Genomic DNA, 12,876 nt, shown 5'->3' with positions numbered 1-12,876 from the left:
TGCATGAGCCAGAAAAAAAGTCTATTTGGTTATCAAATCCAGGTGGCATATCAAAATCAGCTGGTAGGGAAAAAAGTTTTTATGGTAAACTTAGCGAATTGGATGCTGAAGTCATTGAGAAAAACATGAAAAATTACAATTGGGGCTGGTCAAGACTTTTCTTTCAAAATCATTTTTTGACAGAACTTGTTTTTTTGACTAGACAATTTTTCACAAGGTGTCTACTTGCCACAGAAAATTGACTTTGGTTCAAAAAAATGAATTTACAAAAACTGAAAAATTTTGATTAAGAAATGCTGCCACAGTACCTCATGGAAATTGTAGTTCAGGTTCCTCATGTCCCCATTCTTTTCTGTGGGATGGGTTCCCCAGCTGGACTACATCTCCAATGATACACCATGATTAAGTTCTAATTGCACACAAAGTCTGCCTCACTTACACCTATATAACTCTAAATTCTGTAACTGATAGAATTTGAATATAATAGTGTGTAACTGAAGGCCAAATATGGTCTGAAGAATGGTGGTGATACAGGACCCATAAGCTACAGAACTATAATGTTCTCAAAGTTCCCTTCCCCAACCACATTAAAGTGATAAATATTTACAAACTAACTTCCGATTACAATTTTTTGCCTGTGAATAGTATATACTGGGGTACTGGTATGTAGATTTTGGTGAAACCACTAATGTATGAATAGTGAAACCAATGGAATTTCTTAAAAGGTCATTGGGAAGTGCTCAGACCAGTACCCACTCATGCCAGAGTCCCCATGTCTCAACTGAACACTAACAACTACATATCTGGAATCAGTCTGGCTCACTTGTGGGCTAGAATTGTTAAAATAGGTATTAGAATTATAAGAATGTGTTTAGACTTTATTTAATGCTTGTGGGTTGCTGCATGCATTAATCTCACTTATAACATCTGTATCCCATACTGTCAGGTAATGTTTGAGTGGCTGTATTGTAAGCCTCAGTGACTGTGCAAATCACCAGATAGGAGAGAGATGTTAATTAGTGTGAAGGGCTTATCATCAAGAAAATGTATTATGTCCTTCCCAACAGGCTTTAACCTTGTAAATAACTCTGGTTTCTTCTTCCTATTTTATAAATCTTTATATAGTCTGGCTACAGCGTTGTCTTTGGTGTGAGAGCTAAGCTGCAATTGATGTGGGGCAAGTGACTGGTCCTTTGGGACTTGGAGTAACCTGAATATTTCTGTGATTCTTGGTGTAAGGGACCATCTATCACAAAAGTAGGCTCACCTGGGTGGTGAGACAGATCAGAGTAACAGAGGGCAATATCTGTGACTCCATATTAAGGCTATTATTGTGCCTGAGTAGTTTATATTTGGTAATCTGTAGATGAAATCTAAGCATAGAACTCAAAACTAATTTGGGGTTTGTGCCTTTGTTCCTAACAGTCTGCCTGAGGCTGGCAATAATATTCTTGAATCACTACAGGCAGCATTACAGTCATGTCCCTTCAATGGAACTAATTTAGAATCTGCAAGGTGACCAATGAACTTTCCCCAACTTTAGGTTCCTATACAAAGGGCATTAAGAAACAAGGGAAACAAGGAAAACTAGCTTGAAGGGAAGGTGTAATTATATTAGGAATAGTTTTTAAAATAAAGCCTTTACTATGAGACCTGGTTGATGATAAAAGCTGTTGAACTGTATGAATTACAGGAATGTTGGTGTCTGGGGAAAGAGTCAGTAGGATTTCCCTTTGTTATGGAGATAAGTGGCCTTTTCAGTACTGGAGTGCAGTAAGAAAATTAAACATGTAAAATTCCAATGACTCTTCAGTCTTCAATACTGTAGCTAAGCTGTGCAGGCTATGGAACTTAAAGAAATCATAGTTCAGCTGCTCAGAAATGCAACCTGACGTTAAGCCAGCTGTGAAATTTAAATATAAATTGCTTCCTTGGCTATCTAAGAACATTTGTCCATCTAGATGGGAGTGATTGCATACAAAAACAAATCAATGAGTCATAAAACAGTACACTGAAAAGCTGTTACAGCAGTTGAATGATAAGCATGGTCCGGGTTGATCTGAAATAGCATAGCCAATAACAAATATTGGTGACTGCGTCAGATGAGAGAGAGAAAAATAAATCACGGGCCTGCTGATAAAGCTGAACAATTCATCACATTTCCGACATTGTAAAATCTTGCTTTAAAATGAAGTTGAGTAAAAACTTCTACCACTTATATAAAATTGTAAACAGCCAGAATCATGCACCTCTCTATCTGCTGTGTTTCTGCCTTTCAGGCTATTGGCTAGGAGCTGTTAAAGCTTAAAAAAACATATAAAAAAACCTGTTTGACAATTCCAACCTACACCCTAGGTTATTAACACTGATATGGCTATAAAATACTTCACCATTTATGCTGTTTGTTTATATTTTTCCATTTCAGTTAGGACAGTACAATAGGCTGGAGGGTTTCACTTGTTTATAGTAACAATTTCTGGATTATTAGCATTCAAACATTAAAGCATGAGAGAAATGGGGGAAACGTATGGATTCCCTGCTTATACATATTTAAGACACAGTGTTCTGTCTGAAATTGCAGTGTAAGGTAATTTAGTAAATGATCTTCATGTATGAAACATTCTAGGCTATATCTGGTAAAACAATGAAGTAGCCAGCCAGAAAAAGGTACAGGGTATGCAAAAAAGAGAGGTCAATATAAGAGCAAAGGTATGGATTAAACACAGACTATAGCTGTCAGAAAAACTGATGTGGAAACCCTGCCCACAGCCAGAGCAGCAAAGCTATCTGCAAAATCAGAATGGCGTACAATCTTAAGCGTGTTGCCCTTAGGAGGAAAGAATGTACTGTTTTTTCCCCTCTCAGAGAGAACAGAATATATCCTAAGATAGTAGTTCAATAAAACACATTTGCCAGGAGCAATTACAGCACTACGAGCTAGTCCTATTTCCTTCCCAACCCATTTTTGCCAAAATATCATCTGCTTTGTTTGAAAATCTTCGTCTTCACATGGGGAGTTGGGATTTCACAGCATGGTATATTATGCAAAATATATTAACATTGCTGCAGGGTCTCGGTGAACTGAGAAAGTACCAGGAAGCTATTTCATATTGTTTTAGTTGGGGGATTCGGAAACCCGAGAAGAATAAATAACTCTTTCATTACAAGTGTTTGTTTTTTTTAATTTATATGTATTGTTTAATATGTTCTGTATTTTTGCTAATTTGGGACAGGCATCTCAATTCTTCAATAATGGAGATCTTACTGAGAAGCACTGATTTGGCTTGAATACCCAGTGGAGTTATTGACATTTACCAAAAATGCAATTTCAGAAGGGGTTGGAAATACAGGATTTTTTTTTTTTTTTTTACATGTTTAAAAACAAAAGCTATTCAATGCAGAGCTGTCAAAATGCTTAGGGAGACACCCTAACACTACAATAAATTCTCTTCTTGTATACTATGCCACTTAAAGCTAAATGATGAAGAGGTTTCCTTGAATAATGAAGCAATTCTAAAACTTTAAAGGTTTGTAGAGAGAGCCCATCTAAAAAGCTTTACAATGCTTGGCGGAAGTTAGCCCTTCCTAGGTATCTGTATACAAGTAAAAGTATATTTACTCTTTTTGGAATACTAGATATAGCCTTTATTTTATGATGATATCATCTGGAATTACAGGTGCTGACCTGGATTTCTGGTGGAGGTAGAACAACACTAGAATAAACTTGCTGAAAAAATAGTCAGTGAGAAAGCATTTAATTTTCCCCAGTATAAAACTTGAAAATTCTTTGAACACCATTAACAGAAACATTCTCACTGGATATTGAATAAAGACTTTTTTTTTGCAGCAGCAGCTAACTGTCATGAACTTGCACAGCTATTGTTTTTAAACTGAAAAGGTAGCTTTTTAAAAATCAATCATCACTTACTTGATTGTCGTATTCGTTATCCTTAATGACTAAATACCTCAATAGATTTAGTGAGGCCATAATCCTATGAATTAGAAATGTACAATTCATCACTTAGAGTGCAGATTTACATTAAATTTGACAGTAATTTAATTTGTTTAAGAACCACACATCCTGAAAAAACACCAACTGGTATAAAACACAGCAGCCCATCTGTTTAGTAATACAGGTCAACCTAGTGCATCTCTCTGCACTGGCTTCCCATTGACTAGAATCTAATTCAAAGGCTCTGTGTTGTTATTCAAAGCCCTCCATGGGATGGCCCAATGAAACCTTCCCACAAGAAGGGCATAAGCAAAAGAAAAAGGAAGTGCTATCCTTCTCCTCCTTCCTACTCTAAGGGGCTTGAACACTCTTGAAGCAAGCAGTTTTTCTCCAAATTCCTCTGGAATTGAACGTCTCAGTACTGACTACCTTGACTCCTCTCTGGTTCAGATTCCAGTAACACCTTCAAGGCCTGAAAAGGGATTTGCTGTTGAGACTACTGGCAATCATTCATGCTTTTCTACTGCTTGATTACCTATACCAATTTCTCTAGTCACAATCCAGAATCACCTTGGGGTACCTTTGACCCCTTCAGAGCTGAATCTGGAAGATGACCTGCTTAAATCTTGAGACTCAGTCAACTTCCCTCACCTCAGACCCAGAAATTATGGAAGGATCTCATAGAGGGTCCTCTTCAGCAGTCCATGTGGCCCTATGTACAGGACTCCATGAAAGCCCTTTAGGAGGCGGAGATACCAGCTCTGGCACAGACTTCAGTACCAGTATCCGTTCCAACATGGTGCCCTCCCTCAGCACTGATACCCTCATAGGCATCTATTCCTCATCTGGTGCCAACACAAGCCTTCCTTTCCAGCAATGATACCAGCACTGCAAAGACCTGTCTCTAGCTGAGAAATGGGATGAGACTCCTTCAGAGGACCCATATGAGTCCCCTTTGGAGAACTTATGTAGCTCTTCACCTTCCTGGGAAGAAGAACATGAAGGCAGACTTGCTCAGCAAAAGACTTCCAGATCAACACAAGTGCTGCTTGAAACCAGTGGGGGCGAGCCCAAGTATTTCACAGATTGAAACAACCAGAATAGACCACTGGTGTGTCAAACAAACACCAAATGCCAAGTACACACAAAGACAAAAGTCCTCTTAGATGTGTTCCTACTATGTGTCTCCCTCCAATTCCCCTGATACGAAGTGTTATAAAGATCAGGTTGGACAGAGCCAACATCCTATTAATAGCCTCAATGGGACCTCATAGTCACTGGCAGCCACATCTTTTGCAGCTGGCCAGAGAACCACTGTCCTTGTTGCCTCGGCTGCCAAACCTCCTATCTCAACAGTAAGGAAGGATGCTGCATTCCAACCCAGAGACATTCCACTTGCAGCCTGGAGGATAACCTGCTGACTAATATGAGGGTTCACACCATTCTCTTACAATCCACCAAGGGCTCCACCCTGCTATAAACAAAACTGGAAACTGTTTTCTATCTGGGACACTAGTAAATAAGTGACTCCATCCTGAGCTTGGGCCCATGCAATCCTAGAGTACTTTATAAACTTTAAGTCTCAGGACTTAGGCTTAGCCTCCCTAAAGGACCATATGGCAGCAATATCTGCTCATCACAATTACATTAAGGAGAATCTTATCTTCCATACTAAGGTCTCCAGATTTCTTAAGGACATGGTAATTAAATTCTCCCAGTTAGGGAGCCCCTGCCTTTATGGGACCTAAATCTTGACCCAACAAAGCTGACAGGCCCTCATTATGAGCTTCTTGGGCAAGTCCCTCTCACACGTTTAGTGATTAAAACTGCCTTCCTAATAGCAATTACATCTGCTAGGAGGGTGAGTGAGCTTAGTGCTTTGAACATTCCACCTTATACTCTGGTCCACAAGGACAAAGTCACCATGAAGCTCCATACCAGTTTCATGCTTAAGGTGGTCTCACATTTCCACCTATCTCCATGTATTTCCCTCCTCATGTTCTTCTCCAGACCTCATTCCTACCCTTGGGAAGTCCACCTAGATGTAAAGCCCACTCAGTTTTTACCTGGAAAAGACCAAACTCTTTAGAAAACCCTTTAAGTTATCTGCAATATAAGGAAAGAGATGCCAGGGAGAACCCACTATGGAACAGATACTCACATACAGTTATGTCCCACCTAGGAAAACCCCCATTCTGCAAGAGTCACCACAGCATCAGTAGCATGCCTTAGGCAGGTTCCTCTGGTAGAGATAAGCAAAGCAGCAATTTGGGAGTTATGTGCTAGACCCACTCCTTCAACTGAGCATTGTGCTCTGATGGCCAGTTTGGGAAAGCCGACTCCAGTCCATATTTAGCTAAGAACTCCATGTCCACCCTCCACCTCCTGGAGCACTCCTTGTTAGTTTATCACAAATGGGAAAACACAGACTCTCTTGAAGAAAAAAAGGTTACATTTGTTCTTCAAGAATTCTCTCTCTGCACTCACACTACCTGCCCAACTTCCCCTCTGTCTCAGATTTCTATACCTCAGATGTCTGAGGTTAGGGAGAAGAAATTGAGACTGCTGGGGGATGGTGCACTTCCTTATATACAGTAGGGCAATGACATCGCCCTCACACGAACTCTCTTGTGTTGAAGGAGCATCGTTCAAGGTTGCTCTGCAGCTCGATGCCAGGACATCACATCTCAGAAAAGGGCTAGCATAGAGGTGACACTTGAAGAACAACAGTTACTAGTAAGTAACCTCTTATTGTTAGTTTCAATTTAATACAGTCATGATATTTTCAACAGCAATGCTGCACTCCACTGAAAGGAAAGTGTCATAGGAGGACACTGGCCCTTTAAAGAAGGAAGAGGCCAGTACACCTGTGACTAGTCAGCTGACTCCAATTAGGCTTAAAAGAGGGTGCCCAGGCCCTACAGGGAAGGTCCCTGAAGGAAGAGCCAAGGAAGAGCTGCGTGAGGGGAAACTGAAAAAGTCAGAAGGACCAGGTGAGAGTTGCCTAAGCACAGAAGAAAGACAGGAGCAGCAGAGAGTTGTTTGAGGGAAAGAGCTCAAGGAGAGCAGTAACCATGAGCTGCTGGTGATGAGTTCTCAGGAAAACTGTTGAGGATGGGCTAGAGCTGGGGAACCCTGCTGAGTTGCAAGAAGGCTTGTGCAGTGGCCCCTAGGAAGATGGGAAGGACAGCGTGGTCAGTGAAAGCTGGGATCAGAAACAAGGGAGGGATGCTTCCTTGAGCAGGACAGGGTGGGACTTACAGGCCAGGAGGCCTGAGGAGCGTAGCACTGCAGGGAGACCTTGGCAGAAGAGTCAAGTGGAGGGCTGTTGGCGGAGCCCAAGAACAAAAGATTGTTCCTATAGGGAGGTTTCTCTGAACAGGGGTAGGATTCACAAGGAAGGAGGCCTGGGTGGAGTAAAGCACTGCAGGGAGCCCTCTTGCAGGAGACCTGACTTGGGAGCTACTGGAAAAGACTTGAGAGTTCCAAGACCTGCTTTTCACCCACAGGTAGATGGCCTGGAGAGTGGGCCCCTGGAACAGGGGTTAAAAGAACTGAGGAAGAGTAGTTAATGCCTCTCAGATGTCTAGGGAAGAGTGACTTTTAAAGGGGATTGAAGAGCTGCTTCATTGTAACCTTGTTTTACTTTGGGATTTTGAGAAGAAATCTTTTACTAGCAGGTGTCTGACTTTTTATATCCACAAAAGGGTTTGAATTTGCCACTAAAGGAGACAATATTCCTTTGCATGGATGGATTCCAAGGTGAAACTGAGGTAGACGTGCATCACAGGGAGGAACTAGTTTATTTAACTAATAATTTCCATCTCGGATTCTAAAATTCTGAGACAAACTGATACTCTCCTCCTAGATTAAGTGCAACTAAGCAAGTGACTGCTGCATATTTTTTCATTAAATAAAAATATAGGCAATCTTCAAATTTTATATATTAGACACACACACACAGATTTAGATTTACTCTAGTTCTGATTACATCTCACCTATCTGAGTTTTGGAGAAGATCTGTTTCAGCCCCTTCAGGAAGCAACAGCACTAAATCTAGAAGAGAAACCAGCTGGGGTCCAGTAAACCACTTACTGTCATTTGCTTTCTGAAAAGCAACAGAGAAAAAGTTTAAATTCACACTTTGCTTAATCATCTAGTATAACAATATGGCCACTGGGCAGTGTCTGAAAATAAGGAAATCATTTTACGGAAAAAAGATGTATACAGATGACCATAAAATGTTCAAAATATACTAATCTTCTCAAGATCAGACATTTCCACTCCAAGCTATCCATTCTAGTCTTATCTGAACCATCAGACTCTCTTCCCAGCCCCACCTAACCGCACCATTCTTTGAGTCTGTTAATATGATCTTTAAATCAACTGGCTCAGCTACTGTTGAGCAATGTTAGGCACTCTCTCCATCACATGGTTCAAGTATGCTGCTATTGCAGGACTTATAGCTCCTAACAAATTAAGTTGGGGACTAGGACCAGGAATCAAACCCATATCTCCTACATGACTGGAACAGCACTAGGCCAGACCCAGAAACTCTTTAAATTAAAAGCAAAGAAACATTAATGCAATGTTACAACTGAGATTTTAAATACATAAACCAGAAATTCAAAGTTATGGTTCCTATGAAACTAACTTGACCCCCCCTTGCACAAAGTATTTTGTCTTATTATATTTAATACAAATTTTACTGTGTGTAATGTGGCAGCCTTACGGGTGGGTATGAATGGCTTTGAATTTTTTTTTTTGTAGCAGAGACTTTAACTTATAATATTGAAGTAACCTCAATTTAATACCCTTATTTGGATTTTTTTTTTAAAGAAAAAAAAGGGGGGGGGGCAGAGGAGAATGTGCCAGTGAATTTGACTATGCATAGTCAAACCACACTTAATTTAAATGTTATGCACCAGAATCATAACAGTAGTAATTACAGGCACTGGGGCCCCAACAGAGGCCACCAGACCTTCTAGAATTCTTCATGCCCTCTTAAGGTAGGTGAGTAATGCAAGGGTGGGAATAGTTGATGGGAGGGATCTTTCAGTACTTGTATGACTCCCACCAACAATGTAGAATGCAAGTACTTCACAACATTAATGAACATTTTTTCCCAACATCTGGGCGAGGTACAAAAGTATTATCACCATTTTACAGATGGGAATCACAGCCATAGAGAGCAAAACAAAAGTTTTCAAACCTGGGTGCCTAAAGGTAGGTTCCTAAACCTATATTTAGACACAAAGCTAATAGTGGCCTATCTCAGAAGTGCCAAGCACCAGCAAATTCCACTGAAGTAAATGGGAACAGCAGGTCATCTGCACCTTTGAAAAAATCAGGCCATTTTTAGTTTAGGCACCTTCACTGGAAAACTTTGGCCTAAGCAACTTGCACAAGATACCACAAAAAGTCTTTGGCACAGTCAGGAACTGAACCCAGATCCCCTGAGCCCAGTCCAGTATCTCAACCAAAAGAGCATCTTTTCTCTGTCCTTTGGATAAAGAACTATGTGATGATATCCCAATATCATTTCCCAGTAAGGAAAATAACATATGTTTGAGACGAAGCATGAGAAACTGCTGCACAAAAGGTAATTTTAGGAGAACAGCTTGGAATGAAACCGTCATCTCAATCATACATTATCTTACTACTGCTGTGACGCTATAATGAAGTGTCCTGTCACTGCATGTGTGTAGGACAGAGAGAAGTGGTTAATTATTCTGGTGGACATTAACACCACACACAAGTAAAATTAGAAGGATATCTACCAACAAAGTCCCAATTCAGGAAGTCAGGACAACAATGTCAATGGGATGTAAGCATGTACGGAAGTGTTTTCCTAAATCAGGGCCAGAGGAGTGATCTTTAGAAAGCTGGGTGTGCATACCATCATTGTAGTGGTAGCATCACCTGCTAAGATTGCCCAACTCCTCCCATTATCAGACCTTGTTTTCAGATACTTATATAACTTTGCCAAACTGTAACCATTTGGGCTAAAATAGTTCCAGGCTGGGTATTTCCTTTTTTTAATTTCAACTGAAGCAGTTCAGCAGCTTCCAAGAAGACAGCTAGGGAAAAATATGTTTTGCCCATGTTAAAAAAAAAAAAAAAAAAATTCTGGTAACCTCTTCTTTGAAAAACTAATGCGCTCCTGTTTTGGAGCAGCCGCTACAAAGAAAGTCAGACTTCACCCCTGTAAACAAAATAGTATGTAGTTGTGTAATTATAGACTGTATGATAATGCATAACCCTAAGGAGGACAAATTAAGGTTGCACAGGCAACTTTAATTCTTGCATTTCTTAACTTTAAATATGCAAGCTAAAGCACTCAAATCTCCTTTTAACACAGTATTTTCACATGTAATATATAAATAATGTGGAACCTAAACTATATGAATTCTTTAAAAATGGTATTGAAAGCACTTTTTAAAGTAGGAACTTATAATATTCTCACCTTTAATGATAAATCAATCTGATTTTTGATATTTTGAATAACATAGCCTTCTACGCCAGCGTGATTGCTTGTCTTCAATAAACACCTTTAAAAGTAAAATAAAGAGACAGTATCTTTGCATTATATTTCGTTGAAAAAAATCTAGATGAAATTCTGGCCTTATAGAAATAAATGGGTTTTGCCCCCTTACTTCAAGGGGGCCAGAATTTCACCCCTAATCTTTGGAGTTCACAAAAGGGCTGGCTTCAGTGTCTTGTGTTTTAGTAACATGAAAACTAAAATCAATTGCCATCATCATGAAATTAACATGGTAGCTCCTATGTGAGCTCCTATGCAGTTACTATGATTTCTGACTGAATTACTAGGCAATTAAATTGCATCAAGACCTGTTTCTCTGCATTTTATGCAGGATGCATACCTGAACAAGGTGTATTTTCCCTCTGCATCAAACTTGTCTATATACAACTGCAATATCTTCAAACTCTTCTTTCGCTAAAAGAAAAAGATTCTATGAAGATATCTGCATTTAATTAAAATAAAACAAATTTAGCACTTGTAACCCCCGGAATGATGAAGTTACGTACCAAATGCTCTATAGGACAAAGGGTCATCACTTTCACCAAACCCTGCAGTTGGAAAAAAGTGAAAAAACATAAAGTTTGATTGCTCCCCTTGGAAGGCTGTTCCAGAACTTCACTCCTCTGATGGTTAGAAACCTTCGTCTAATTACAAGCCTAAACTTGCTGATGGCCAGTTTATATCCATTTGTTCTTATGTCCACATTCTTAGTGGATGTTGGTAAGGAGTAGAATCCGACAGAGCTTTATAATGGGAATGGACTGATATCTAGTATTGATTTATACAAAGCTATATAAAGATCACTAAATTTAACATGGATACTAAAATAGAGCAAATGGTCAAGACTTCATGGATGAACTATTCTGAAAATATTCTTGATAGATTAGGCTTAGAAGCAGAGAATGAAATTTAAAAAGTATAAGGTGATGCATTTGCAAAGAAACAATAGTTTAAATGTCATTGAATTAACTGCTGTGGTCAGTGGAGAAAGCATGCATGTATTAATAGACCTGATGTTGGAATTCTCAGTCCAGCGTGCAACAAATGTGAAGGAGGACAACAAAATATTGATTTCTATCAACACAAATATAACCTCTAATATTGTGTGCTCTCACTTTGGTTAGACTAAATATGGTGTAATTTTAATATGTATTTGTAGAATATGATGTAGGTAAAAATGCAACCAATGGGACTTAGGTTCTTATTTATAAGAAGAGTGACAATTGAGATTGTTTCACAAGAGAGAAGACTTAAGAAATGGTAATGTTGTATTTAAACTAGCCATGGATCATTTTAATTTAAGAGTGACATATTTGCAATTGAGTTGATCTATTGAACTATGGGTCTTTGGTTTAACACTGAAGGGAATACATATTTTATTTAGAGGGTAGCAAACTGGTGGAATGGCCTTCTTGCACTCCTCTGGCATAAAATTGTTTTTTAAATTAAAAAAAAACCTTCAAGTTAAATGTTTAAAAAGCTTCAATACATAGGAAGGCATCAAACAATTTCAGACACAAGGGTACCTGTCTTGCTTCCAATCCTTCACAAATTTATAGCAAATTAAAATGCAGAAATCTGAATTCATCACCAAAATTTTATATATAAAAATGGCACTGCACATTTGCATTAACAATGTTCACCCTTCTATCTGGGATGAGACTTTGACTAAGCTAAGAGTACAGGAGACCACTTTTGTTGGGAGTGTGGAGAGGGGAGAACAGATGAGGCAGTGTTTCATACGCCCCCCCTTTTTTTTCCCTTTGGTGGGTGAAAGTCATTGCTTAACTCTTCTTTTCCCTTCCTCTTCCCCAGCTTGCATAATGTGTGTAGGGGAGAGGAAAGGGACAGGGACATAAGCATCACATGTTGTGTAGATAAATCTCTGATAATTTTCATATGACTTTACATTGTGCCTCTTCATATAACCTTGTGGTGGGTCTACCCACGTGTGACCTCTGTTTTCATGGGACTTTGTATCAAAGCCTCATTTAGAAACTTTGCATTGCCCTTGGTATAATATTATAGCCCCTAAGGATAGAATAAGATAGAAGAAAAATTTCTTTTTGCTAGCAGTAGAACAAGAGCTCCCCCCCCACACACTCTTAATCAATTGCCCTGTTGAATGAATGAGGTGTGGATGAGCAAGGCATGGAAGGCAGCACCTCCAGACAGCCTCAACTGTTGGAGAGGGGCTGGAAGCCAGATCCAAGGACAATAAAACGTGTCAAGTGGGCTCATTAAAGACAAGCAGACATTCTGACGGCCTCGGGGGTTAGAAGCAAGCACCTTCTTTTGGAAACACCCTCTTTGCAGCATTGGAACAACACTCAAAAGAAAGCAGCACAAAGGACCAATGGACACAGACACAGAGTTTGAA

General features: G+C 39.5%; 1 protein-coding gene across 5 annotated transcripts in view; it reads right to left on the bottom strand.

The window, feature by feature from the left end:
* The window catches only part of GLMN (glomulin, FKBP associated protein), a 40,192-nt gene that overhangs the window by 5,216 nt on the left and 22,100 nt on the right, over positions 1-12,876 (bottom strand). For all 5 annotated transcript variants that reach the window (XM_034778137.1, XM_034778135.1, XM_034778138.1 and 2 more), the window contains 5 exons: positions 11,003-11,044; positions 10,837-10,910; positions 10,419-10,503; positions 7,951-8,060; positions 3,929-3,992 (listed from right to left, as the gene is read on the bottom strand). In XM_034778137.1, coding sequence (XP_034634028.1) covers positions 3,929-3,992; positions 7,951-8,060; positions 10,419-10,503; positions 10,837-10,910; positions 11,003-11,044 — 375 coding nt within the window. The remainder of the gene's footprint in view (positions 1-3,928; positions 3,993-7,950; positions 8,061-10,418; positions 10,504-10,836; positions 10,911-11,002; positions 11,045-12,876) is intronic.

The sequence above is a fragment of the Trachemys scripta genome, chromosome 8 (assembly GCF_013100865.1).
Source record: "Trachemys scripta elegans isolate TJP31775 chromosome 8, CAS_Tse_1.0, whole genome shotgun sequence".
Taxonomy (NCBI): Eukaryota; Metazoa; Chordata; order Testudines; family Emydidae; genus Trachemys; species Trachemys scripta.
Note: the sequence above shows the minus strand (reverse complement) of the source record. Positions and strands in the feature narration are given on the sequence as shown.